The sequence below is a fragment of the Xenopus laevis genome, chromosome 3S (genome assembly GCF_017654675.1).
Source record: "Xenopus laevis strain J_2021 chromosome 3S, Xenopus_laevis_v10.1, whole genome shotgun sequence".
Taxonomy (NCBI): Eukaryota; Metazoa; Chordata; class Amphibia; order Anura; family Pipidae; genus Xenopus; species Xenopus laevis.
Genome location: NC_054376.1, coordinates 115,430,933 through 115,456,140, shown reverse-complemented (window position 1 = coordinate 115,456,140; position 25,208 = coordinate 115,430,933). Strand labels below are relative to the sequence as shown.

At 40.6% G+C, this 25,208-nt stretch overlaps 1 protein-coding gene across 4 annotated transcripts; it reads left to right on the top strand.

The window, feature by feature from the left end:
• The first annotated feature begins 191 nt into the window (after positions 1–191).
• hnrnph1.S (heterogeneous nuclear ribonucleoprotein H1 S homeolog) lies at positions 192–24,756 on the top strand. Of its 4 annotated transcripts, none has more exons than XM_041587596.1 (12): positions 192–342; positions 799–927; positions 1,017–1,172; positions 2,667–2,810; positions 6,876–7,014; positions 7,564–7,736; positions 11,215–11,286; positions 19,499–19,605; positions 19,692–19,827; positions 22,320–22,403; positions 23,035–23,133; positions 24,182–24,756. In XM_041587596.1, the coding sequence occupies exons 2-12, from the start codon at positions 834–836 to the stop codon at positions 24,298–24,300; spliced, it is 1,323 nt and encodes a 440-aa protein (XP_041443530.1). In that variant the 5' UTR covers positions 192–342; positions 799–833; the 3' UTR covers positions 24,301–24,756.
• The last annotated feature ends 452 nt before the right edge of the window (positions 24,757–25,208 follow it).

Genomic DNA, 25,208 nt, shown 5'->3' with positions numbered 1-25,208 from the left:
TCAGATTTCAAAATTAAATATAAAAAAATTCTGTTTGCTCTTTTGAGAAATGGATTTCAGTGCAGAATTCTGCTGGAGCAGCACTATTAACTGATGTTAATTGTTTTTTTTTTCCCCTTAAACGTTTGTCATCCTGCCGTACAGAAACCTAAGACCAGCATCAAAAAAAAACTTAAAAAAAAAAAACTATCCCACGCAACACCACAGAACATTATGTGGGAGGAGACACCGGGTGAGGGCGTGGTTTAGTGGTAGTCTCTACGCGCATGCGTTGTTCAGAGAGCCTTATTACAAGAACGCTGTGATTGTTTCAGTCAGACTGCAGCGCAACTTCATCGAGCGGTAAGATTAGGCCACGGGCTGGGGGTGATTTAATCTCCGTATTTACATGGAGTTTTCATTCAGAGAGGCTGAGAGAGAGAGTTTATTAGCCGCCTGCTTTGTTACTGGGCCCGTCTCCTCGTTCCGTCCTTTGTTATAATGTCGGTCGCTATGATTAATGGACTGAGTGTAACCGCTGGTTCAGAAATAATCATTGATCGAATCATTTATTCAGACGCAACACGAGCGTAAAAATGTTTTCTTTATATAATTCTCTCTGTGTAACGAGGAAGCGCTCCCTTTTAGACTTTGAGAGCCTTTTAAACGTTTAAGTTGTTGCGATGTTGCCGCAGTACTACAGGGGCGGCTCATATAAATATTACGCGGTGCATTGTTTCCAGGGCTAGAGTGAAGGCCGCTCATTTCCGCGGTCGCCATTTTGTCTCGCTAATCATTGCAGTCACGTGTCTGTTTCAGTTAACTCCTCCCCCCCGAGACGTATCAGCGGCAAAATGTCCACCTCCGAATGCTCCGATGGGTTTGTGGTGAAAGTGCGCGGCCTGCCCTGGTCCTGTTCTCACGATGAGATCGAGAATTTCTTTTCTGGTAAGATTTGATTTATTTATTTGGGGGGGGGGGGTGTTTACTCTTTGGTCTCTGTTACAGTATTTAGCTGCTCTTCATCTTCCACACAGAAAGCAAAATTGCCAATGGATTAAGTGGAGTTCACTTCATCTACACACGGGAAGGAAGGCCTAGCGGCGAGGCTTTTGTCGAGTTTGAAACTGAAGATGACCTGCAACTGGCCGTGAAGAAAGACCGAGCTACAATGGCCCACCGATATGTAGAAGGTAATGTGTGTAGCACGCCATGTTCCTAGCAACACACACACGCTGCAATTTGGGGAGATTAGTCGCCCGGCTACAAATCTCCTCTTCTACGGGGCAACTAATCTCCCCGAACTGCCTCCCCGCCAACTAGAATGAAAATCGCCGGCAGGAGGGCAGTCGGAGCGCTTAGATTTCCAAAGTTGTCTCATGAGGAGATTTGGGGCAACTTCGGAAAACAAAGTGCTCCGACTGTCATCCTGCTGGCGTTTTTCAAGCTAGTCATCGAGGAGGCAGCTTCAGGGAGAATTGGAGAGTGTGTCTATGCCCTTAAAGGAGAATTCAACCCTCAACTAAAAAAAAACCCCTACCCCAGGCAAGTCCAAAATCAGGCCCGCGGGCCATTTTCAGATTTACACCGGCCCTCAGCTTCCATCATGAAATTATTAATAATGCGGCCCCCCCAGCACAGTGCAATCAGGAATCCCATAGCAGTAATATTTGGGCACATTAGTGAAATGATGTGTGGGGAAGGTGTGCCCATGTATTACAGCTACGCGATTTCTTGTTAAAGGAATAGTAACACCAGAGAATGAAAGTGTTTTAAAGTAATGAAAATATCATGTAATGTTGCCCTGCACTGATAAAACTGATGTGTTTGCTTCAGAAACACTACTATACTTCATATAAACAAGCTGCTGTGGAGCAATGGTGGAAGTTGAAAAACGGCTATATGGCACAGGTTAACGAATGGATAACAGATAACACCATTAGACAGACAGAGCTTATTTGCTATCTGATGTGTAACCTGAGCCTTTTCTCCTTTGAATGGCTGCCCCCATTGGTACACAGCAGTTTATTATATAAACAATAGTAGCTTTCATAAGCAAACACAGCAGTTTTACCAGTGCAGGGCAACACTGCATTATATTCTCATTACTTTAAACACTTTTATTTTTTGACGTTACTGTTCCTTTAAATCCAAATAGACTCCACTTCCTAAACGCTGTGTACGTGTCCATCTCCAGGAGTGATTGACCCTGATCGCAAGCTAGCTACCTCGAAATGGATATCAGGCTGAATGGTCGGCCCCCACACGTTTTCAATATGCCTTATAAAGATCTATATAAAAAATATATATGTAAAACTTCACAGATGGTAAAGTTTGTCTTTATAAAAACAATACAACTGTCTATTAAGAACACAAAACACTTCAGCAGCCCTGAATTTATTATCAATATCAAGCATGTTATAATCCGATGAAAAACATTGGCAACTGCCTTTCTTTATACAGTAATATTACCCATCTGGCACGGTTTGTATTATCAATGTTACCTGCCGATTACTTTGTCCCTACATAGACTTCGTTGTCTCTAGTTGTTGCTTGTGTATTTGCACCCCCCCATTATTAACATGTATTTATAGAGTGCCGACATATTGTGCAGCGCTTACTCAAAATATTAGCTGCTGTGTGATGCTACTCGCTTGTTTGTAACAATTTTTTTTCTTTTATTACAGTTTTCAAGTCAAATAGTGTTGAAATGGACTGGGTTCTAAAACACACGGGTCCTAACAGCCCAGATACGGCAAATGATGGCTTTGTTCGTCTCCGCGGTCTGCCCTTTGGATGTAGCAAAGAAGAGATTGTACAGTTTTTTTCAGGTATGCGGGAAAACATTAAAAGTTGAGTTGCTAGGGAGGTTCTCGTGTTAGCAGAAACTTTTTAGGTTTTTACAGTCCTGAGGGGTACATTGTGGGGAAATGCTCCGACTACAATTATGGGAAGTATTTTGAGTAGCTTTTGGGAGTGATTACAAATAGAACATGCTTTGTTTATAACAGTGCCCATGTTCACTAGGATTATACCCCTTTACTATGCAATCTGTAAGAGACCCAGCCACCTGTCTCACAACACAGGAGATGGACTGTTTGCATCAGATAAGAGCATAGTTGTGAACATTTGCTCAAATGCAGTTCCCTATAGCAACTGGCTTTTTTTTTTGTTTTTCATCTTGTACTTTTCAGGCTGTTTACATGTCTGGTTGCTATGAGTAACACTGGTGCAAGGTATCTTCTATGTTCTTTAAAAGGACCAGTATTTGAATGATTTTTTTTTTTTTGTACCATGTTTTCCTTGTAGTGATTTTCTATAAAGTCTTGTGGAATTTTTTTGTACTCTAGTGAGCTATGGATGGCATGTAACTTTTTTTTTTTATAGTCCTGTGTAAGAAGGAATCCACTGCATTCTGTCCCGCTTGTTCTTTATGTAAACATGGCAGATTTTAAATAGGATGCCTGATCCCCCATGGCTACCGTAGCAACTTATTTAAACCCTTTATTGTTTCTGAGCAGTGCAGGTTAACTGACGTTTATGTGAAACCTTTCATTTCTTGCCCTTTCTAATATGTATTTACCCGTTATGTTTAGTGAGTTACATTTTCTTAATAAGGTGAATGTGGCAGTGCTGAAAATCTAATTTACTTGTTTATTTTTGTGCACTTCTGAAAGTCCACTTGTCCATGTCCAACCTGCATTTGAAAGCTCTCCCTGCAAGAAAATCTTAACTTGTCCCAGATTCATCGTCTGGCTAGATGTTATGTTGAGTTCTGTAGACAAAGTCTTTTATACTGTAGGAAACCGTATCTATTTCTGAAATGTTACAAATTATCGCTTGTGTGACGTAACCATGGAGCTTCTGTCCCATTTTTCAAACAAATTGTTGATAGGTGCCCCCCCCCCTCCATCTATGCAAACTTTACTCAGGTTAGTTGCTGGAAATCTTTGAGGTGCAGCTGTAATAAGTGAAGTCTAAATGCTAGTGTATACATGCGGGTAATTGTTTTCAACTATTCTATGTGCTTAATGGAGCAGTAACATCAAAAAATTTATTTGTTTTTAAAGTAATGCACTGGTAAAAATGGTGTTTGCTTCAGAAACACTACTACAGGTATGGGTTCTGTTATCCAGAAAGTTCCCAAATTACGAAATGGCCATCTCCCATAAACTCCATATTATCAAAATAATCCAAATGTTTAAAAATGATTTCCCTTTTTGCTGTAATAATAAAACAGTAGCTTGTACTTGATCCCAACTAAGATATAATTAATCCTTATTGGAAGCAGAACCAGCCTATTGGGGTTATTTAATGTTTACATGATTTTCTGTTAAGGTATGAAGATCCAAATTACAGAAAGATCCGTTATCCGGAAAACCCTAGGTCCCGTGCATTCTGGATAATAGGTCCCATACCTTTATATAAATAAGTTGAGTGTCGGGCAGGTTTTAAGAAACTATTCATTTAAGGAGGCAATATTGAAAGACTAAAAATCTGAGTACCACACCAAAGAACATTTTTTGGTGGTCCAATGTGTTTATATATGAAATTTGCTACTCCCATAGTACCTTCCTGTGACCATAATAGCAGGGAAAAGACCGTTTTTGTTTTGTATTATAAGACTTGTAAAATTAGCCACCTAAATGCTCCAAAACCCTTTGTTTTAAAGTCCTGGACATTTCTGGATAACGGATCTCTCTGTAATTTGGATCTTCATACCTTACATCTACTAGAAATAACATAAAATGAACCCAAAAAGCTGGTTTTGCCTCCAATAAGGATTAATTGTATCTTAAGGTGGCCATACACGGATAGATCCGCTCGTTTGGCGATGTCGCCAAACGAGCGGATCTCCCTCCGATATGCCCACCTTGAGGTGGGCAATATCGGGCTGATCCGATCGTGGGCCCTAGGGCCCAACGATCGGATCCTAGCGTTCACCAAACGGGCGGTCGGATCGCGGGACCGCATCAACTAACAGATGCGGCCGCAATCCGACGGGATTTTTAATCCCATCCGATCGAGAAGATCTCGATCGGGGAAGCCCGTCGGGGGCCCCCCATACATGGGCCAATAAGCTGCCGACACGGTCTGTCGGCAGCTTTTATCGGCCCGTGTATGGCCACCTTTAGTTTGGATCAAGTACAAGCTACTGATTTATTTTTACAGGAAAAAGGAAATCATTTAAAAAAAAAAAAAAATGTGATTATTGGATAAAATGGAGTCTATGGGAGACGGCCTTTCTGTAATTTGGAGCTTTCTGGATAACTGATCCCATACCTGTATAAATGCAACCAGAATATATATGTTGTGCCATACCAAACAAACTTTTAGCTGGTTACTACAAATGAGCTGTTTCAATTTGGGTCCAGTAAATCAGTGGTGGTACTTAGCATTGCAACATGTTTACACTGTCCCAGCACTGATCTTGCAGAGACTGGGATCTGGTTAGAAATTAGTGCACATAATTGGGTTATTTGTTCCACGCTAGTCACCGTAACTGGGGATTTTCCCCCAGTCTTGAATTTGTGTATCCAGATTAGCACTCTTAATTTGGGACTAAAGTTCATGGTCTGAAATAAGTACTTGTATAGGAAATACAGTTCACTACCTAAAGCATTTGTCATTTCTTCTTTGTAAAGTGCATCTGGTTTAACATTCTTGCGGATGCTTTAAAATGGCCTCCATCCAATGCAAAAATGTTCTTCCTTAAAGCATAGCCCAGGTAGCCATGTATTTAAGGTTCTTTCAAAGTAAATGTTTGCCATTTCTCTGACTTTCTGGTTTGACTTAAAACCGTTCCTTGTTTATTTGGCTCACTGATACTCGTGACCAGGCATCTGTCTAAATGTCTGCTAAAAGTAAGGCCCCAAAATGACTGCATTCTGCTTACTTGTTAGGGACCCAAGCAGTTGGTTAAAGTTGCTTTATGAAATGTATTATCCAGAATGCTTACACCCATTACAAGCATAGTTATCAAGTACAGGTATGGGACCTGGAGCTTTCCGTAATTTGAAACTTTATACCTTCAGTCTACTAGAAATGAATTTAAACATTAAATAAACCCAATAGGCTGGTTTTTGCTTCCAATAAGGATTAATTATATCTTAGTTGGACTCAATTACAAGGTACTGTTTTATTATTACAGAGAAAGGAAATCATTTTTTTAAAACTTGGTTTATTTGGATAAAATGTAGTTTATGGGAGACAGGCTTTCCGTAATTCTGATTTTTCTGGATAGCGGGTTTCTGCATAACCGATCCCATACCAGTACAATGTTTTCTACTGCAGTGAGAAAGCAAATATTATGAATAGTTATTTACACTCAGTATGACCCCATCTGACTTAGATGGAACATGCGTTTTTCATGATGAAAGTGCCTCTTGAAAGGTGGGGCAGGCAGTTACTTTCACTTTCCATTCAGCACTTCCTAGATGTCACTGCTCTCCCCACATTCCCCCAGTTCTCTTTACCATTTAATTGTGTAGCCAGGACATGGGGATGGACATCAGGTCCCCCATTCTGGTGCACAAACAAGATTCTGAGATGATACAAGACTTGCCTTAATAACAGTGTCCACAAAATGGCTCCTGCCTGCTTGTTATAATTATGAATTCCCAGACTGAAGGAAACAAGATTCAAATAATTTATATAGTGTAATTAAAGTTCATTTTGCTTGACTAATGTGATAGGATTTTGAGAATTTTTGTGCGACGGGTCCCTTTAATTTCTGTACATGGCCTTATTTGTTTTTTTGTTTGTTATAACTGAAGTAAATGCTACTGAACTTTCAAAACAAATGTATGTTCTACTTTATGTAAAGAAATGAGATGTATGGGCTTGTGATTTTTAATCTTAAACCCCCACTGGGGTTATTTGTCCTTGGGTTGAAGGGTTGGAAATCGTGCCAAATGGGATAACATTGCCGGTGGACTTCCAGGGGAGGAGTACGGGGGAGGCCTTCGTGCAGTTTGCTTCACAGGAAATAGCTGAAAAGGCTCTAAAGAAACACAAGGAGAGAATAGGGCACAGGTGGGGATGGATGGTTGGTTGCTTGTCACTTTTCTTATGGTATAGTTGCTTTATCCATTGCTTAACAAAATATCTTTTACTTTAACAGACCTTGAATGCACATTTTAATGTTTTCTTACTACGGTGTTTAATTTAGGCAATTTGTGAAATGTGTAAAGGGACGGAATGTTTCTAAAAGTAATTACTAGATTAGTATTACCATAAGAAAATGTGATATGTGCTAAACTTTCATTTACTTTATTATATGGTGTCTTCTGTTTAGGTAAAATGCATATTTACTGTCACAATGGGTTGTGTTACATACCAGTGACTTGTTTTACCCATAAAAATGTGCAGTAAAGTTTTTATCTTGGTGTACATAACATTTACACTGTTAAGATGCACATGTGGTAACACTGCTGATGTGCTTTATGAATAAACCAACTGCAGACGTTCTCATCTGCCGTCACTAATGTTAAAATATTCAGCATTTTGCTATAGCCGTTACCTGCTTATTTTATGTTCTGCTTCTAAACATCTTCTTTAGCTCTCTGCATTCAAATGTTTTAGGTATATTGAAATCTTCAAGAGCAGTCGGGCTGAGGTTCGTACAAACTATGATCCTCCCAGAAAACTCTTTGGTATGCAGCGACCGGGCCCATACGACAGGCCAGGAGCCGGCAGAGGCTATAATAATTTAGGCAGAGGTTTTGACCGAATGAGACGTGGAGCATATGGAGGAGGTATGTATTTGTGTATTACTAACTGCTACCTTTTACTGGTAAAAGTTATATAGTGAATAAAGTACCACCCCCTCTTGTTAATTATAAGGATATTATAAGTTACAGAGGAGTTTCATGACCATATAAAAACACGAGGCCAAAGGCCGACTGTTTTTATACAGGTCATAAAACTCCGAGGTAACTTCTAATATCCTCATACTTTGCAACAGGGGGTACTTTATTTATTATAATACACAAGTTTCAGTGAGTCATGTGACGGAAATGATCAGTACTCACCGTTTCTAAGGATATAATTTACAAGTTATTCATGGCTTTTGTGTGTTATATAGTGAATAAAGTACCCCCTCTTGTAAATATAATATATATATAATTTATAAGGATATAATTTACAAGATATTCATGGCTTTTGTGTATTATATAGAAATATCCATGTCTTATAGGGTGGTTCACCTTGAAGTTCACTTTTAGTATGTTATAGAATGGCTAATTCTAAGCAACTTTTTTAATTGGTCTTAATTGTTTATTTTTAATAGTTTATGAACTATTTGCGGCCTTCTTCTGACTCATTGAAGCTTTCAAATGAGGGTCACTGACCCCACCTAAAAAACAAATGCTCTGTAAGGCTACAAATGTATTGTTGCTGCTTTTTATTTCTCATCTTTCTATTCAGGCCTTTCCTATTCATATTCCAGTTTCCTATTCAAATCAATGCATGGTTGCTAGGGGAATTAGGGTCCTAGCAACTAGATGTCTGAAATTGCAAACTGGAGAGCTGCCACATAAAAAGCTAAAATTGAACCACAAATAATAAAAATAAATAAAATCAATTGCAAATGGACTCACTCTCTACATCAAGGGTCTCCAACCTTTTTACCCTTGAGCCACATACAAATTAAAAAAAAAAAAAAAAGTTGGAGAGCAACATGCATTTAAAAAGTTCCTGGGCTGCCAAATATGGGCTTTAATTGACTATTTGCCACTATGTAGAATGGCAGCCTCCAAGAGGCTCTGTTTGGCAGTACACCTGGTTTTTATACAACCAAAACTTGCCTCCAAGCCACGAATTCAAAAATAATCAATTGCTTTGAGGCCACTGGGAGCAACATCCAAGGGGCCGGAGAGCAACATGTTACTCACGAGCTACTGGTTGGGGATCACTGCTCTTCATCATACTAACAGTTAATTTAAAGGTGAACAAACCCTTTAAGACTTATGTGGTGTTTGGCAGTTTAGGATGTAAATGTACATGTACAATAGAAATCCATATACAGTACACCGAAACTGAATGTGAAGAAAAACAAATCCTGGTTATAATAAAGAGGTATTCAGGCCCTGAAGAAAACCTTTTCACACCAGATTTGATACTTGTCATTTTATATAAATTCGTTTTGTTTTTTACTTAGTGAGAAATCAAAAAAACTTTTTAATAACTCTGATTTTTGTTTTTCACATTTTTCCGTTTTGGTGTATTGTATATGGATTTCTATGTATGGAATTTTGACTTTATTTTTCTTTGTTTTTCTATATACATTTTTTGGAAAATGGATTATTTAATATGAATGCCTATTCGCATATATGGAACGACAAATAATAATAAAAAAAATATATATATATATTTTGATATAATCACCAACAGAGGGCGTTATTCTATGTATCTGTATATAGAAATTATTCTTTTGGATCATCTGCTGTATATGTCCATTATCAGGCATTTTCAGATAGTTAGTCATTCACCAGCAGAGGGCGTTGTGATTTAGGCCTGTTCTTAATTATGGATAAAAAAACGTAAGCTATGTTAATACTCTGGCATTACATATACGTGTGTGTATACCGTATATACATTGTTCTTTTAAGGGTACATTAAAGGGGTGGTTCACCTTTAAATTGCCTTTTAGTATGATGAAGAGTGATATTCTGAGACAATTTGTAACTGGTTTTCAATTTTTATTTGTGGTTTTTGAGTTCTGTAGCTTTTTATTCAGCAGGTTTTCAGTTTGTAATTTCAGCAATATGGTTGCTAGGGGCCAAATTACCCTTGCAACCATGCACTGATTTGAATAAGAGACTGGAATAGGAGAGGGTCTAAATAGATCAGAAATAAAAAATAGTAATAGGAATACATTTGTAGCCTTACAGAGCATTTGTTATTAGATAAGGTCAGTGACCCCCATTTGAAAGCTGGAAAGAGTTAGAAGGAAAATTATTCAAAAGTGATAAATGAATAAATAATGAAGACCAACTGAAACGTTGCTTAGAATTGGCCATTCTATAACATACTAAAACTTGAAGGTGAACCACCCCTTTAAGGGCTGAAATGCGTCAGGTGACACTGCGTGCTGTTTTAATGTGGATTAATAAATTGTTTTATGCTACACCATGTTTTGGTAAGTAGATAATTGGATAAGCAGAGCAGATAACCCCTCTACATAATGGGCTTCTGTTTGTGTGGACTGGCCATCGATCTAAGTTAAAGATGGCGTATCTTTAGTTTCCCTCAGTCTTGAGTTAAACTGAAGAAATAAAAACCATATTTTCTGTGAAGCATAATGTTTGTTCAGCACAAGTCCTCTTTATTAACCCCATGTTGAACAAGTAGGTGTACTGCCTCTTTAAGTGATTCTACTTCTGTATCAGAGTTGGGTGAACAGTACTGAATAGGATTTTAATACTTGGTACAGTGTTGAACCAGGGGCCATCTCCACATATTCTCCATAATTTTTATTTATTTTTTGGCCAGTGTTATGGAATACCTATCTCTGTGCATGTGTTCTTTAAAGGAATTGTTCGGTGTAAAAATAAAAACTGGGTAAATAGATAGGCTGTGCAAAATAAAAAAATATTTCTAATATAGTTAGTTAGCCAAAAATGTAATGTATAAAGGCTGGAGTGATTTGATGTATAACATGTCAGTCTGAACACTACTTCCTGCTTTCAGCTCTCTTGGTTTACACTGACTGGTTACCCTGGCTACCAGGCAGTAACAAATCAGAGATTTGAGGGGGGTGGGGTATGCTGAGAATCCAATACAAACTCACTGAACAGAAATGTACCATGTGGCCCCCCTTAAGTCACTGACTAACTCAGAGTTATAGAGCTGAAAAGCAGGAAGTTGGATTCTGGCTGTTTTATTAGACAACTGTTCACTCCAGCCTTTATATATTACATTTTTGCCTAACTATATTAGAAACATTCTTTATTTTGCACAGCCTATCTATTTACACAGTGTTTATTTTCACACTGAACTATTCCTTTAAGCGCTAGGGCACATTCTGCTTTTTCCCCTACTTGTTGCACATATGAACTAATGCTGTCTGTCATCACATTAAGAGCTTTGGTCACCCCTCCATGTGCAGATGTTACTAGTCACAACCTTACAGTGAATGGACTGTGATCTGCAGTGGCTAGTGATTAACTTTTTTTTTTTTCCTCTCCTGGCTTCTTTATTTCCCCTCTTAATGTGCATTTTCATGTATCTTAGGTTACAGTGGATATGAAGATTATAACGGATATAATGAGTATGCTTTTGGTGCAGATCAGAGATTTGGGCGTGGTAAGTATTTGTCACATTAGATGTTCAGATATCGTGTTTTTTTAAGACTCCCATTGATTTTTCTCTTCCTCGTCTAATCTCGTGTGTCGCTCTTATGGTTGAAGGAAATATTACCCCTACAAGCAGCTGAGCAGGAATTGCTACACTACCCATCTCTATTACAGGGGTAGTTCGCCTTCAAGTTAACTTTTTAGCATGTTCTAGAATGGCCAAATGTAAGCAACTTTTCATTTGGTCTTAATTATTTATCATTTAATTATTTGCCTCCTTATTCTTTTAGCTTTCAAGAGAGTCGCTGACCCCATCTAAAAACAATTGTATTGTTATTGCTACTTTTTATTACTCTTTCTATTCAGGCCTCTCCTATTCATAATCCAGTCTCTTATTCAAATGCATGGTTGCTAGGATAATTTGGGCACTGGCAACCAGAACGCTGAAACTGCCAACTTGAGAGCTACTGAATAAAAAAGCTAAACTCAAAAAACAAAATTAAAGAAAATGAAAATCGGCTGCAAATTCTCTCAGAATATCACTCTACATCAGGGATCCCCAACCTTTTTTTACCTGTGAGCCACATTCAATTGTAAAAAGAGTTGGGGAGCAACACGAGCATGTAAAAGGTTCCTTGGGGTGCCAAATATGTCTGTGATTGGCCATTGATAGATCCTATGTGGACTTGAAGCCAACAGGAGACTGTTTGGCAATACACATGGTTTTTAAGCAACTAAATCTTGCCTGGAATTCAAAAAGAAGCACCTGCTTTAAGGCCACTGAGAGCAACATACAAGGGGTCGGAGAGCAACATGTTGCTCAAAAGCCACTGGTTGGGGATCACTGCTCTACATCATACTAAAAATGTAATTTAAAAGTGAACAGACCCTTTGAGTTAACTATTGGTACAGGTATGGGACCTGTTATCCAGAATGCTCGGGACCTGGGGTTTTCCGGATAACTCATCTTTCCGTAATTTGGGTCTTCATGCATTAAGTCTACTAGAAATTAATTTAAACATTAAATAAACCCAATAGGCTGGTTTTGCTTCCAATAAGGAAGTTTGGATCAAAGTACAAGCTACTGTTTTATTACAGAGAAAAAGGAAATAATTTTTAAAAATTTTGGCTTATTTGGATAAAATGGAGTCTATGGGAGACAGTCATTCCGTAATTCAGAGCTTTCTGGATATCGGGTTTCCGGATAATGGATCCTATACCTGTATTATGAAGAGATTGAGTTCACCATTTGCAAAATGTCTCACAATTTCAAAGGGGTTGTTAACCTTTAAATAACCTTTTTAGTATGATGTTTAAGTAATATTCTGAGAGAATTTGCAGTTGATTTACATTTTTTATTATTCAGCAGCTCTCCAGATTGCTATTTAAGCAGTTTGGTTGCTAGGGTTTAAATTCTAGCAACCATGCATTGATTTGAATAAGAGACTGGAATATGAATAGGAGATGAGGCGAATAGAAAGATGAGTAGCAATAACAAATGTGTAGCCTTACAGAACATTTGTTTTTTTTACATGGGTTCAGTGACCCCACTTGAGAGCTGGAAAGAGTCCAACGAAAAAGGCAAATAATTAAAAAAAAAAAAAAAAATGAGGACCAATCGAAACATTGTTTAGAATTGGCCATTCTATAACATGCTTAAAGTTAACTGAAAGGTGAACCACCCCTTTATGGAAAATGTCAGACATTAAATATATTCTACTAAATATAAAATTGTATAGAAATAATAACATACTGAATAGTGATGTGCGGGCTGACCCGATACCCTCGGGCAGGTTTGGGTCGACCTCTCACTGCTCCTTGCAGGTGCGGGTTGAGCTCTTCTCCTGCTCTCCCTGACCACCACCTTCAAATGCCGGGTTCCGGTTTTATAGTCTCATGTCTGCCGCCCCTCTTGTGAAGTCATCGGCGGGTCTATAAAAGGACCCCAGAGGTGCGGGCAGGCTGGAGCAGGTTATGGTCGTGTATGTCAGGAAAACCCTGACCTGCACATCACTAATACTGAAATATAGGTTGCTTGACTCCTTTAGTTCTTTCCTGCCATCCAAAACTCCATTTTCTCTTGCCTAGATTGGGGGACACAGGCACCATGGGGATGAAGATCCTGTTGCTTGGAGAAAGGACACTAAAAGGTTAAAGTGGCTCCTCCTCCTCCTGCTCTGGGCTTCATCCCCGCCTACCTCCTCAATCCTCAGTTTCTTTTAGTGTCCTCAGAAGGAGGATGGACACTTCGTGGCTGGGAGCAATGGTACAGATTTATTCAGTATCATGCCACTACTAGGGGTCAGTGTTTCTCTTCCAGAACCCCTCCAGCCAAGGACTTCTGATCTGAAGATGCTCTATAGCCTTCCCGCTCTACGGAGGCTGCAGGCTGGGGAGCTCCCCCCCACACTACCCTGGGCACTGGTTCCCGCTCTCCGGAGGCTGCACCAGTAGCCACGACGGAGGGTATATCTTTTATTGAGCATTCCTGGCTGGCATGAGGAGGTAAGTCAATTCCCTCCTCCCTCCCCCCATTACATGCTGCCTGTCAGCTCTGCAGAAAGGCATTTAGTTTCACTTTCACTGCTATTCTCTCACACAGATTTTCCTAAGCATTTAGTTTCACTTTCACTGCTATTATCTGACAAAGATTTCCCTAGGCCAGGGATGTCCAAAAGGTAGATGGGATCTACCAGTAGACCTTTAGCTGGTCATCAGTAGATATAAAGACACTGTCAACACACAGTTTGTCTAAATCACCCTCCTGTTTCATGCTTTTTATTTGATATTTATGTTAAGGTTACAATATACATTTCCTCATGAATCAATATTAAGTAATATTTTCCATAGAACAGAATTCTAACAATGCTTTTATATATGTAGATCATAATGGGACAACAGCACTAAAAGTAGTCCCCGCATTGGTAACCCAGTGCCATTCCCAGCGATCTTTCGCGCCACCATCTGGCGCTGCGTCTATTTCATTGTGCACGAGTCGCTGCACACGCGCCTCACGGGCGCCATCTTACTAAGGTACTATACCAAAGCCCGGGAAACCTCTCTGGCAGCCATTTTGGATCCGCATCTCTCTCTCCAGTACTGAGCGTTTCCAGCCTCACTGTCTCTCACAGAGAAGAACAAGGCACCATTCCTTCCTACCTTGGTGAATAGGTAGTTACACTTCCCTTACTCTTTCTCTAGGGGATTAACACTTCCCTCTCTCTATGGGACCTACTGTGGGGTTTTTCACTACTTCCCTCTGTCTCCACAGATCGCACTCTAAGGGAGAAGTGGTTCACTCCTCTGGACTCTCCTAATATTCCCCAATATCTTACTTACTGGGTTGCACTACATAGTATAGCCATGCAGGCAGGGCAGATGACCAGTCCCTTCCCAAGCAGGCAACTGCATGTACCACCAATGCAATTTAGTATTTGGCATGGGCTACTTGCAGACCTAAATTTGCTAGTGTTTTGGCTGAGCCAATATGTGAAGCCTGTAAGACTGCAGCAGTCACTGCACAATTACAATCCCACACAGCCCTACCAGCCAGCTCTGCGACAGCTACGGCTAATCAAACGAGCTTGGATTCTGAATTGGTGTGCGCTCTATCTCTAGCTGGTCTACAAAACCTAGCCAGAGTTCCAGAGACTCTAGATAAGGTCCTACAGCATCTATCTACAGAGCCTCACAGACCAGTCACTCAGCAGTCGGCCACAAAGCGACCTCCCCTTTCCCCACCTGTTTTGCCTGATGAACAGGAAGAGGCATTGGGAAGAGGGACAGATCCTATCCGCAGATGAATAGGATCAGGATACCCCTATATCACAATGAGAGGTCGAGAGCCTGATTCAGGCACACCCCACCTTTAGCAGAGCGAACCAATAACATTTTCAAGAGGCAAAAGAAGTCTTCTTGTGTCTTTCCAGCCTATGAACAGCTGGGTGACATTGTTAAAGCACAATGGAAAACGCCAGACCATAGAGTCCAATTTTCCATCGCTTTACTCAAACTTATCCTTTTACTTTACAGACCTTGGTCTTCACCCCCAGCAGTGGACCCACCGGTCTCTAAATTGTCAAAGACCACCACCATTCCAGTAGTCGATGCGGCTTCCTTTAACGATCCTATCGACAAACGTCTTGAGGGTTTCTGCAAGTAGATTTTTACAGCAGCAGGCAGAACTCTACGACCTATTATTGCCACCCCATGGGTATCCAGGTCAATGGAAGTTTTGGTGGAACAGGTGGCCCAACTCATGGCTCAGAAGACCCCTCCACATACCTCTTTCTAGCTCCGATAGCGGACACAAATACATAAATTTGCGTAGCAGTCCTGGATGCGGCTAAGCTCGTCACAAGGGCTTCGGCATAATCCATTGCAGCCAGACGTTTCCTTTGGCTAAAAAACTGGTCAACAGATCTTACCTTGAAGTGGTCTCTGCTTGGTCTCCCATTCTCTGAAAAAAAAACAAAACTTTTTGGTGCTGAACAGAGAAGGAAAATTCTCAAGCTACAGAGCCAGAGGTCCCAACATGAAAAGCAACAAGCTCCGACCCGCCCCAGATTCCAGTCAAGGCAGAGCACTTCTTGGTCAGGAAGCAGAGCAGCACCTAAGCCCGCACGGGACAAACAGCCTCCGCATGAGGAGGTGCCCACCCCTGAAAGCTAAACCCTTTGGGGGACGCTTAAGTCACTTTCGGGAGGTGTGACGGCATAGAGTACTGGAACCCTGGGTCCTACAGATCATTTCTATCTCATAGAATTCGCTCAGCTACCTCCGAGGTGATTTTCCATCTCAAGGCTCCCTACCACAGAACCCAGGCACTCAGCTTTCCATGGGGTTCCACACGCCCCTGACTGCCTCCGCGGTAGTAATGGCGGTCCCTCAAGGGTAAAAGGGGCTTCGGTTTCTACTTAAACCTGTTTATAGTACCCAAAAAGGATGGATCTTTTCACCTGGTGCTAGACCTAAAGGCACTAAACGACCATGTAAAGAAGCACCACTTCAAATGGAATCCATCCAGTCAGTCCTAATGTCCCTGGACATAGAGGATTTCAGGGCGGTGATCGACATCAAAAGATGCATACCTGCATGTCCCCATACATCCCAACCACCACTGGGTCCTTCACTTTTTAGTGGCAGGAGAACATTGGCAATCCCTGGCACTCCCCTTCAGACTATCCTCCTCGCAAAGGCTATTCACAAAGGTCATGGCTGCGGCTCTAGAGGACCTGCGACTGCAGGGAGTGAGTGTCATACCATACCTGGACGACCAACTGGTAAAGGCCAGTTCCATGGCACTGGCCACAACTCATCTCCAGACACTAATGCTGTTCGGTTGGCAGATAAACTTCCAAAAATCTCGATTCATACCTTCCCAGAGTACAGAATATTTAGGGCTTGATCTAAATTCTTCATTGGGAAGAGCCTTCCTTCCCCAATCCAAGATCACCTCCATGCAGGGGCTCCTGTCATCTCTGCAGAAAATGGATCAGGTACCTTTAAGGTTGCCATGAGAGTGCTAGGGACTATAGTGTCATCCTGCGATTCCATATGCGCAGCTCCACACCAGAGCCATGCAGAGCCTTACTCCAACACCAGAGGAGGAACTGAGCGAACCTAAACTGCAGGATTCCCCTATCAGATCTAGTTTGAACCTCTTATCAGTTGGTGGCTTTGACCAACAACACTTCCGTCAGGAAAACCCTTCCCCAATCACCAGTGGACAGTCATCACAACAGTTGCCAGTCTAGAAGGTTGGGGAGAAGTATTGGGAGACCTAACCGTACAGGGACGTTGGTCACAGAAAGAACTACTCCCCATCAACATCCTGGAATTAAGAACAATCTACCTGTCATTGCTCCAATGGTCAGGCAGACTTCAAGATCTACCTGTAAGAATACAGTCAGGCCATGTGACAGCGTTGGCTTACATCAACCACCAGGAGGCACAAGGAGTCAAGCTGCCCTCGCAGAGGCACAGCAAATTCTTCTGTGGGTGTAAAACACGGTACCAGCTATCTCCGCAGTATCCCTGGAGTGGACAACTGGATAGCAGATTTTCTCAGCCGAGAGACCTTAGATCAGGGAGAGTGGAGCCTACACCCAGAGGTTTTTTGATTCTGGCAAGGCGGGGCACTCCGGAAGTAGACTTAATGGCATCCAGTTACAACAACAAGCTTACGAGGTTCTTCACAAGAAGCAATGACCCTCTGGCCCTAGCATGGACACACTGGTGGTTCCGTGGCAGTTTCACCTAGCATATGTCTTCACACCACTGGCACTTCTGCCAAGGGTAATCAAGAAGGGTAGAAACAGTTGTAGTGGCACCCTAATGGCCACACCACACTTGGTTCGAAGAGCTCATAAGTTCATCAGTGGACGCACCATTCCACCTTCCAGACAGAATGGATCTGTTATCTCAGGGACTGATCCTCCACCTGAGTTCACCATGGCTGGATTTAACGGCATGACACTTGCAGCCATAATCCTAGCCAGATCAGGAGTTCCAAAAAAGGCCATACCGACCTTACTATGGGCCAGAAAGCCCGTCTTCGCACGCATCTACCACAGGGTATGGAGGACATTCATATCCTGGTGTAAATCTAAGCCAAAGACCCACAGTCCTGGGACGAAAGTAGCCTATTGTTATTCCTTCAGGAGGGTTTAGAAATAAGGGCTGGCACTCAGCTCACTGAATGTTCAGGTATCAGCCTTATCTATCCTTTTTCAGCAGCAGCAGCTTGCAATGCTGCCCAACATAAAGACCTTCCTACAGGGAGCATTGAGGATGATACCTCCATACCGTCATACAATCCCTCCCTGGGATCTCAATATGGTACCTTCTGTATTGCAGGAGCAACCGTTCGAGCCATTGGCTCAATTCCATTAACTCTGCTGACTCTTCAGGTAGTTTTCTATTAGCCATCACTTTGGCTAGACTAGTTTCAAAACTAGCAGCTCTATCTTGTCGTCCACCATTTTTGATTTTTTACAAGGACAAGGCGGTGTTGAGGCCTACCTTGGATTTCTTCCTAAGGAGTTCTATCTTAACCAGGACCTGCTGGTTCCTTCATTTTGTCCTGAACAAAAGACAAATTTGGAACAGTTACATACGTAGATGTGGTTCGTTCTCTCAGAACATACACCAGGGCTACCAAGAGTAGAAGGAAGCTAGACAACCTCTTTGTCTTACCAGAAGGACCACGGAAAAGCCTTAAGGCATCTAAGGCTACCAATGCAAGATGGATTAGGTCAACAATCTTGAAGGCCTATGAGGTACGAGGTAAGGCCACACCCTTCCGGGTTCAGCTCATTCTACTTCTTCACTCAGCACTTCTTGGGTGGTTCGCCTCCAGGCTTCAGCAGAACAGGTCTGTAGGGCTGCAGTGTGGTCATCCACACACACCTTTTCCAAATTCTACAAGGTGCATACATTCGCCTCAGCCGAAGCGAGCTTCGGCAGGAAAGTGTTGCAGGTGGTTATTCCCTGAACACTAGGGGTAAAAAGTCCCGCCCTCATGGTGCCTGTGTCCCCCAATCTAGGCAAGAGAAAAATAGATTTTTGTACTTACCGTTAAATCCTTTTCTCTTGTCCTACATTGGGGGACACAGGCCTTCCCTCCCTGTATTAGTTCATGTTAATATTGATCAGGTAATATCTTATATAATTTTTGTTGTTCAAATACCAACAATTTCAAACAGCAGGTGGTTCATACCTTGCGTAGCTTGCATTGGGGTGGAGCTCCTTCTCTTCACATGGGCAATTGGTAGGGCTCGTCATCTCTTCTTCGGTCAGAAAACTGAGGATTGAGGAGGTAGGCGGGGATGAAGCCCAGAGCAGGAGGAGGAGGAGCCACTTTAACCTTTTAGTGTCCTTTCTCCAAGCAACAGGATCTTCATCCCCATGGTGCCTGTGTCCCCCAATGTAGGACAAGAGAAAAGGATTTAACGGTAAGTACAAAAATCTATTTATTCCTTTTGCAAAATGTTTCCACAGAGATCTAGTAGAAATATGCAGTCCTGATATATCACTAACTGCCATTACTGCAAAGTTCATTCTGGGTTTCCCTTTAATATGAATTGCCCTTTTGACAGTCATGCAAAATAGTGTTGTTCTCAAAATGATTTGTATGATCCACCATTAGGCTGCCCATAGTTCCAGATAGAGGTGTGTGTGTTCTATATATAATTTATTTATTTTTTTAATTCTTCCATCAGTGTCTGATAATAGATATGGAGATGGCAGCACGTTTCAGAGCACAACTGGCCATTGTGTACACATGAGAGGACTCCCCTACAGAGCGACTGAAACAGACATTTACACAGTGGGTTTTGGTTGCTTTGTAACTTATACATTCAAACATTCTGCTTTATTTCAACTTTGTTTTAATTAATTTTTTTGTTTCTTTAGTTCTTTTCTCCTCTGAATCCAGTGAGAGTTCACATTGAGATTGGTGCCGATGGTAGAGTAACCGGAGAAGCAGATGTTGAATTTGCAAGCCATGAAGATGCAGTAGCAGCAATGTCCAAGGACAAAGCAAACATGCGTAAGCTGCTCGTCTGTGTACAGTGTCTAGTCTCACATTAGAGGCAGAAATATGGGGGCTTTTAGCTTCTCATTGTGACCTTTAAAGGACCAGTAACGTCAAGTTTTTTTGTTTTTAAAAAATTTGTTCATATACCGTATATACTTGAGTATAAGCCGACCAGAGTATAAGCCGAGGTACCTAATTTTACCTACGAAAACTGGGAAAACGTATTGACTCTAGTATAAGCCTAGACACAACTACAGCCCTGTCTCCCAGCAGCGCACATTCTGCCAAAGCGACCCCCCCCCCAGCGATCAACCGGACTTCTTTGCAAAGTTGATGGTGACATAGAATTGCCAAACGGATTACTGTGTGCATTGTCCCACTACCATGTGCAGAGGGTGCTGTTTGATATTGCCATCACTGTTAATCTTTCGTATAACCAACAGAGGGCGCTGTGTGATATTGTAGTCACTGTTATTCTTTCATATAACCAACAGAGGGCGCTGTGATATTGCAGTCACTGTTATGCTTTCATATAACCAACAGAGGGCGCACTGTTATTCTTTCATACAACCAACAGATGGCGCTGTGTGATATTGCAGTCACTGTTATTCATTCATATAACCAACAGAGGGCATTGTGGGATATTGCAGTCTCTCCCCAAGTGAACTGTTGGTATAGGAATGATTAAAAGTGACTGCAATCTCAACTACTCGGGTCGGGTACCGCTGACCCGAGTATAAGCCGAGGTAGACTTTTTCAGCACATTTTGGATGCTGAAAAACTCGGCTTATACTCGGGTATATACGGTACATGGGGAAAAAAAAACACCAAGACAAATTAAACTTTAAAATCACAAAGCCTTTATTAAGAAATCTTACTGAAACATCTCTTGCGCTCCTCATCAGAAAAAGCTTGTGCATCTATCATGCCACGCTCTTTCTCCTCCCTGTCTTACCTTATATGAGAGAGCCAGGGAGGAGAAATTGAGCGCTGCACAATGGATAGTCGGCTTTTCTGAAGAGGAGCGCAAGCGGAGTTTCAGTAAGTTATTTCTTAATAAAGGCTTTGTGATTTTAAAGTTTAATTTGTCTTGGTGTTTTTGTTTTTTTTTCTATGTAAACTAACAATTTTTTTTAATTGTTTTTAAATTACTGGTCCTTTAAAGGGATGGTTCACCTTTAAGTTTGTTATAGAATGGCCAATTGTAAGCAACTTTTTAATTGGTCTTTTATTTTTATTTTTTATAGTTTTGTAATTATTCTTCTGAATCTTTTCAGCTGTCAAATGGGGGTCACTGACCCCATCTAAGAACAAATGCTCTGTAAGGCTACAAATGTATTGTTGCCACTTTTTAATACTCTTCTTTCTATTCGGAGCCTGTTATTTATATTCCAGTCTCTTATTGAAATCGGTGCATGGTTGGTAGGGTAATTTGACTCCTAGCAACCAGATTGTTGAAATTGCAAACCGGAGAGCTGCTAAATAACTCAAACCAAAAATGTAAAAAAAAATGAAATCCAATTGCAAATTGTTTCAGAAATCACTTCCCTACATCATACTGAAAGTTACCTCCAAGGTGAACAACCGCTTTAGAGCTTATGTTTGCCTAAACATTAGATATGTAACTAAGCTTGTATTAGCAATCTATTAAGAGCCATCTGACAGGTCTGGGGTTCCCCCCCCCCCCCCCCCCCCCGAAGTTCCTGCCCCTTTGGATTTATTTGAATCTTCGCGTGTTAAACACTTCACAATCATTTTATTTAATTTTGAAATCTGACATGGGGGCCAGACATAGGTCAGTTTCCCAGCTGCTCCCAGTCATGTGACTTGTGCTCTGCTGAACTTCAATGACTCTTTACTGCAAGTTGGCGTGATATCAACCCCCTCCCTTTCACCCCAGCAGCCTAACGGAGCAATGGTAAAATAACAAGATAACAGCTCCCTAACACAAAATAACAGCTGCCTGTTACATCTAAGAACAACACTTTATAGTAAAATCCAGGTCCCACTGAGACACATTTCAGTTACATTGAGTAGGAGAAACAGCAGCCTGCCAGAAAGCCGTTCCATCTTAAAGTGCTGGCTCTTTCTGAAAGCAAATGACCTGAGATGCACCTACACACCAATATTACAACTAAAACAAATACACTTGCTGGTTCAGAAATTAAGTTTTATATTGTGGAGTGAATTATTTGCAGTGTAATTTAGAAATAAAAAAATATATCACAAAAATCATGACACAATACCTTTTAAGCTTTAGATAAAATTAATGTCTGACCCCAAAAATGACATTTTATTTTTAAGTGCTTTACAAAATAGCTTTCATTAATGGTTTAGACCCTTATGGTAATGTATGTTTGAGGAGATTCTCTGCTAAATCTTATCTCCTGTTTCAAACTGAAAGTCATTTGGGTTTTTCCAGCAGCACCCATAACCCAAAAACACACAGATTGTCTGAACGTTTTGCAGTTTGCAAATGTAATATATTTTTTATTTTCTTTCAGAGCACAGATATGTGGAGCTGTTCCTGAATTCGACAGCTGGAGGATCAAATAATGCATATAGCAGCCAGATGATGGGAGGATTAGGTATGTGATCGATTTTATATTTTTCTCTTGCCTCCACAGACAAATCTGTATCGTGTAGTGCCACAAGGGTGGGTTTTATGGCCTGCTTATAAATGCAGGACAAGAATTGTCCGTGCTTCTGTCCGTTGTGTCTACACAAACACTGGGTTTGCCTCAGTACAGACATGCAATGTTGTTTTTTAACAAAATACCTACATTATGAGTGCAGGCACCAGAATGGGCGGAGGCCTGACAATCAGCCCTGTGTGGAGCTGTCCTTAGGAGCATATTTACTGTGGAGGCAAACTTCATTGGTGACATTGCTCTTAGCAACCAATCCAATCTTTGCTTTTGTTTTCTTACTAGTATATTACTGTTCATATCTAATTGCCCATTGGCTGCTATGGCCAACTTAACAGGTGGTTTGCCTTCAGTGTTAATAAATATTTCCCTTAGTTTTTGGAAGGAGGAGATGGGTGGCTTTTCGTGAACATCCTGTGTGTATCGTTTTAAGCCCTCCATGTACTTTTTTTTTAAATTTCATTTAAGAAGCTGTTTTTAGAGCACTCACAATAAAATCAGTGTGTATGTATATAGATGCAATATAGTGATGTAATATTCTATGCCATTATTTTTTCCCCCAATTTAGCAGCTGCAGGTGCTCAAACAAGTTATGGCAGCCCCGGGACCCAGGCTCTGAGTGGAAGCTATGGTGCAGGGTATGGAAATCAAGCCAATTTAAGTGGTTATGGTAAGTTGTTTTAACAGTAACCCCAAACAATGAAAGTTTTAAAGTAATTACAATGTAATGTACGGTTACCCTGCACTGGTAAAACTTTGCTTCAGCGACAACACTATAGTTTATATAAACAAGCTGCTGTGTAGCCATGGGGGCAGCCATTCAAGCAAAGGATACACCGTAGATATCAGATAAATACTACTATAGTTTATATAAACAAGCTGCTGTGTAGCCATGGGGGGGCAGCCATTCAGAGCTGAAAAAGAAAAGGCACAGGATATACAGCAGATAACAGATAAGCTCTGTGGTATACAATGGGATTCTTTATAACTTATCTACTATGTATCCTGTGCTTGAATGGCTGCCCCCATGGTTACGCAGCAGCTTGTTTATATGAACTATAGTGTAGTTCCTAAAGCAAACACCAGTTTTACCAGCAAAGGGCAACCATACATTATATTTAATTTTTTGGTGTTTCTTTAAGTTGAGGTCGTTTTTTTTTTTTTTTTTTCCCCTGAATATTTTGAATTTAAAATGCTACCATTTTAAAAAATTCTTGGGCAAAAACGACCCATCCTTTTGAGTGAAACTAGTTTGATGTCTGTCTTTTGTTGTGTACACTTAGTGAGACGTGTAAATAAGTTCTACATAAATCCCCTTTGTTTTGTGGCTAGTTTCTCAAGCCGTTACCCTTAAATTTATACACTTAGGTCTCCTGCACACTCCATTCTAAAACTGCAAAATAAATCATTTCTCCTCAAACTGCACGGGTCTACTGACCTATGAATGTCCTAATGCCATTCATTACATGAACCTGTAAAGGGCCTATTCCAGGAGTTTGCCTTTCTATACAGCCTTTAAGGTAACGGCAGTTATTAAAGTGACCTTTGCAGGACATTGTTTAGTCTTCTAGATGTAGTCCTACCACTTTGTATGGCCCAAGCTGTATAAATGTTTTCATCCAGACCCCATAAGTTGTTAATGGCTGATATTTTTGAAAAGGCTTAATATTGTTTTAGATCACTAAGTTTTATTTTTTTATTTTTCCCCTCTTTCCAAGGAAGTACAAGTGGAATGAGCAGCAGCTACTACAGTAGTGGAACACGAGGATCATTAGGCGTAAATGGAATGGCGGGCATGTCCAACAACATGAGCATGAGTGGTACTTGGGGGATGTAACTGAACATTTTTGACTCCATTTGTTTTTTTTTCTCCCCCTGTTGGGAGGTTTGTTTTAAGCAAAACAAATTTAAAAACATGGTTTTTTTTTTTTTAATAACTCAATATTTCATTCAGACATCTGGGTACGGTGATCTGAAGTAGCATATGTATCTGTTAAAATTTCAGGATTTCAGTCAGTTTTGTAAAAGTACATATGCAAATCTCTTATTGGATTTGCTTTTCCAGTTGTTGAGTATTACTGATGTGTACATTGTTCTTAATGCGTGTTAAAACATGCTCCCTTTTGTAAAATATATAGGCTTTATTTGGGCTCTACTGGTCTGCTTTTTAAGATGTTGTTCTGTGGTTTTTTTTTGTTTTTTTGAGTAAACCTAAAGCCTGTTTGTTTTCGTTTTTTTGTATTACTTTTGAGTTATTGCTCAGTGTACTTTATCAAATAAATTGGTAAAAGTATTTTACTTCTGATCTATTTCATCAATTCTTCATGTAGTTCCAGGCCTCTAGTTCCTGTGGTATCTGACCAGCTCACATCCAATAGACTCTGTATCTCAACTTTTATTGACCACCATATTTTACATTTTTCATATGGAGTGCAGCAGCTTCTTTCCAAAATGCTAATTTCTCTGGCTGGCTCCCCCCTTTCCTATTTAAGATGAGATATATGGAAAAGGTTAAAGGAACATCTAAATAAACACTACTTTTGCCCCAAATTAAGCACTGATCAAATTTACATTCACCTATTTTAAAGGTTTACTTACCCTTTAAGTACTGGGGGGGGGCAAAACACCAAGTGGCTTGTTTAGAAAAAAGTTCTACTGTACAGGCACACTTTCCACTGGAAGTATATTGCTTAATACATAGAAAACATTTTAATCTTTATTTAAAACAATAACACAAGTTCCCAC

Excerpts from the sequence above, each read along its gene's own strand:
- hnrnph1.S (XM_018254223.2), top strand. The coding sequence starts at position 834 with ATGTCCACCTCCGAATGCTCCGATGGGTTTGTGGTGAAAGTGCGCGGC. Across the intron at positions 928-1,016 it reads GATCGAGAATTTCTTTTCTG|AAAGCAAAATTGCCAATGGA; the intron begins GTAAGATTTGAT and ends TCTTCCACACAG. Across the intron at positions 22,404-23,031 it reads CCAGATGATGGGAGGATTAG|CAGCTGCAGGTGCTCAAACA; the intron begins GTATGTGATCGA and ends CCCCCAATTTAG.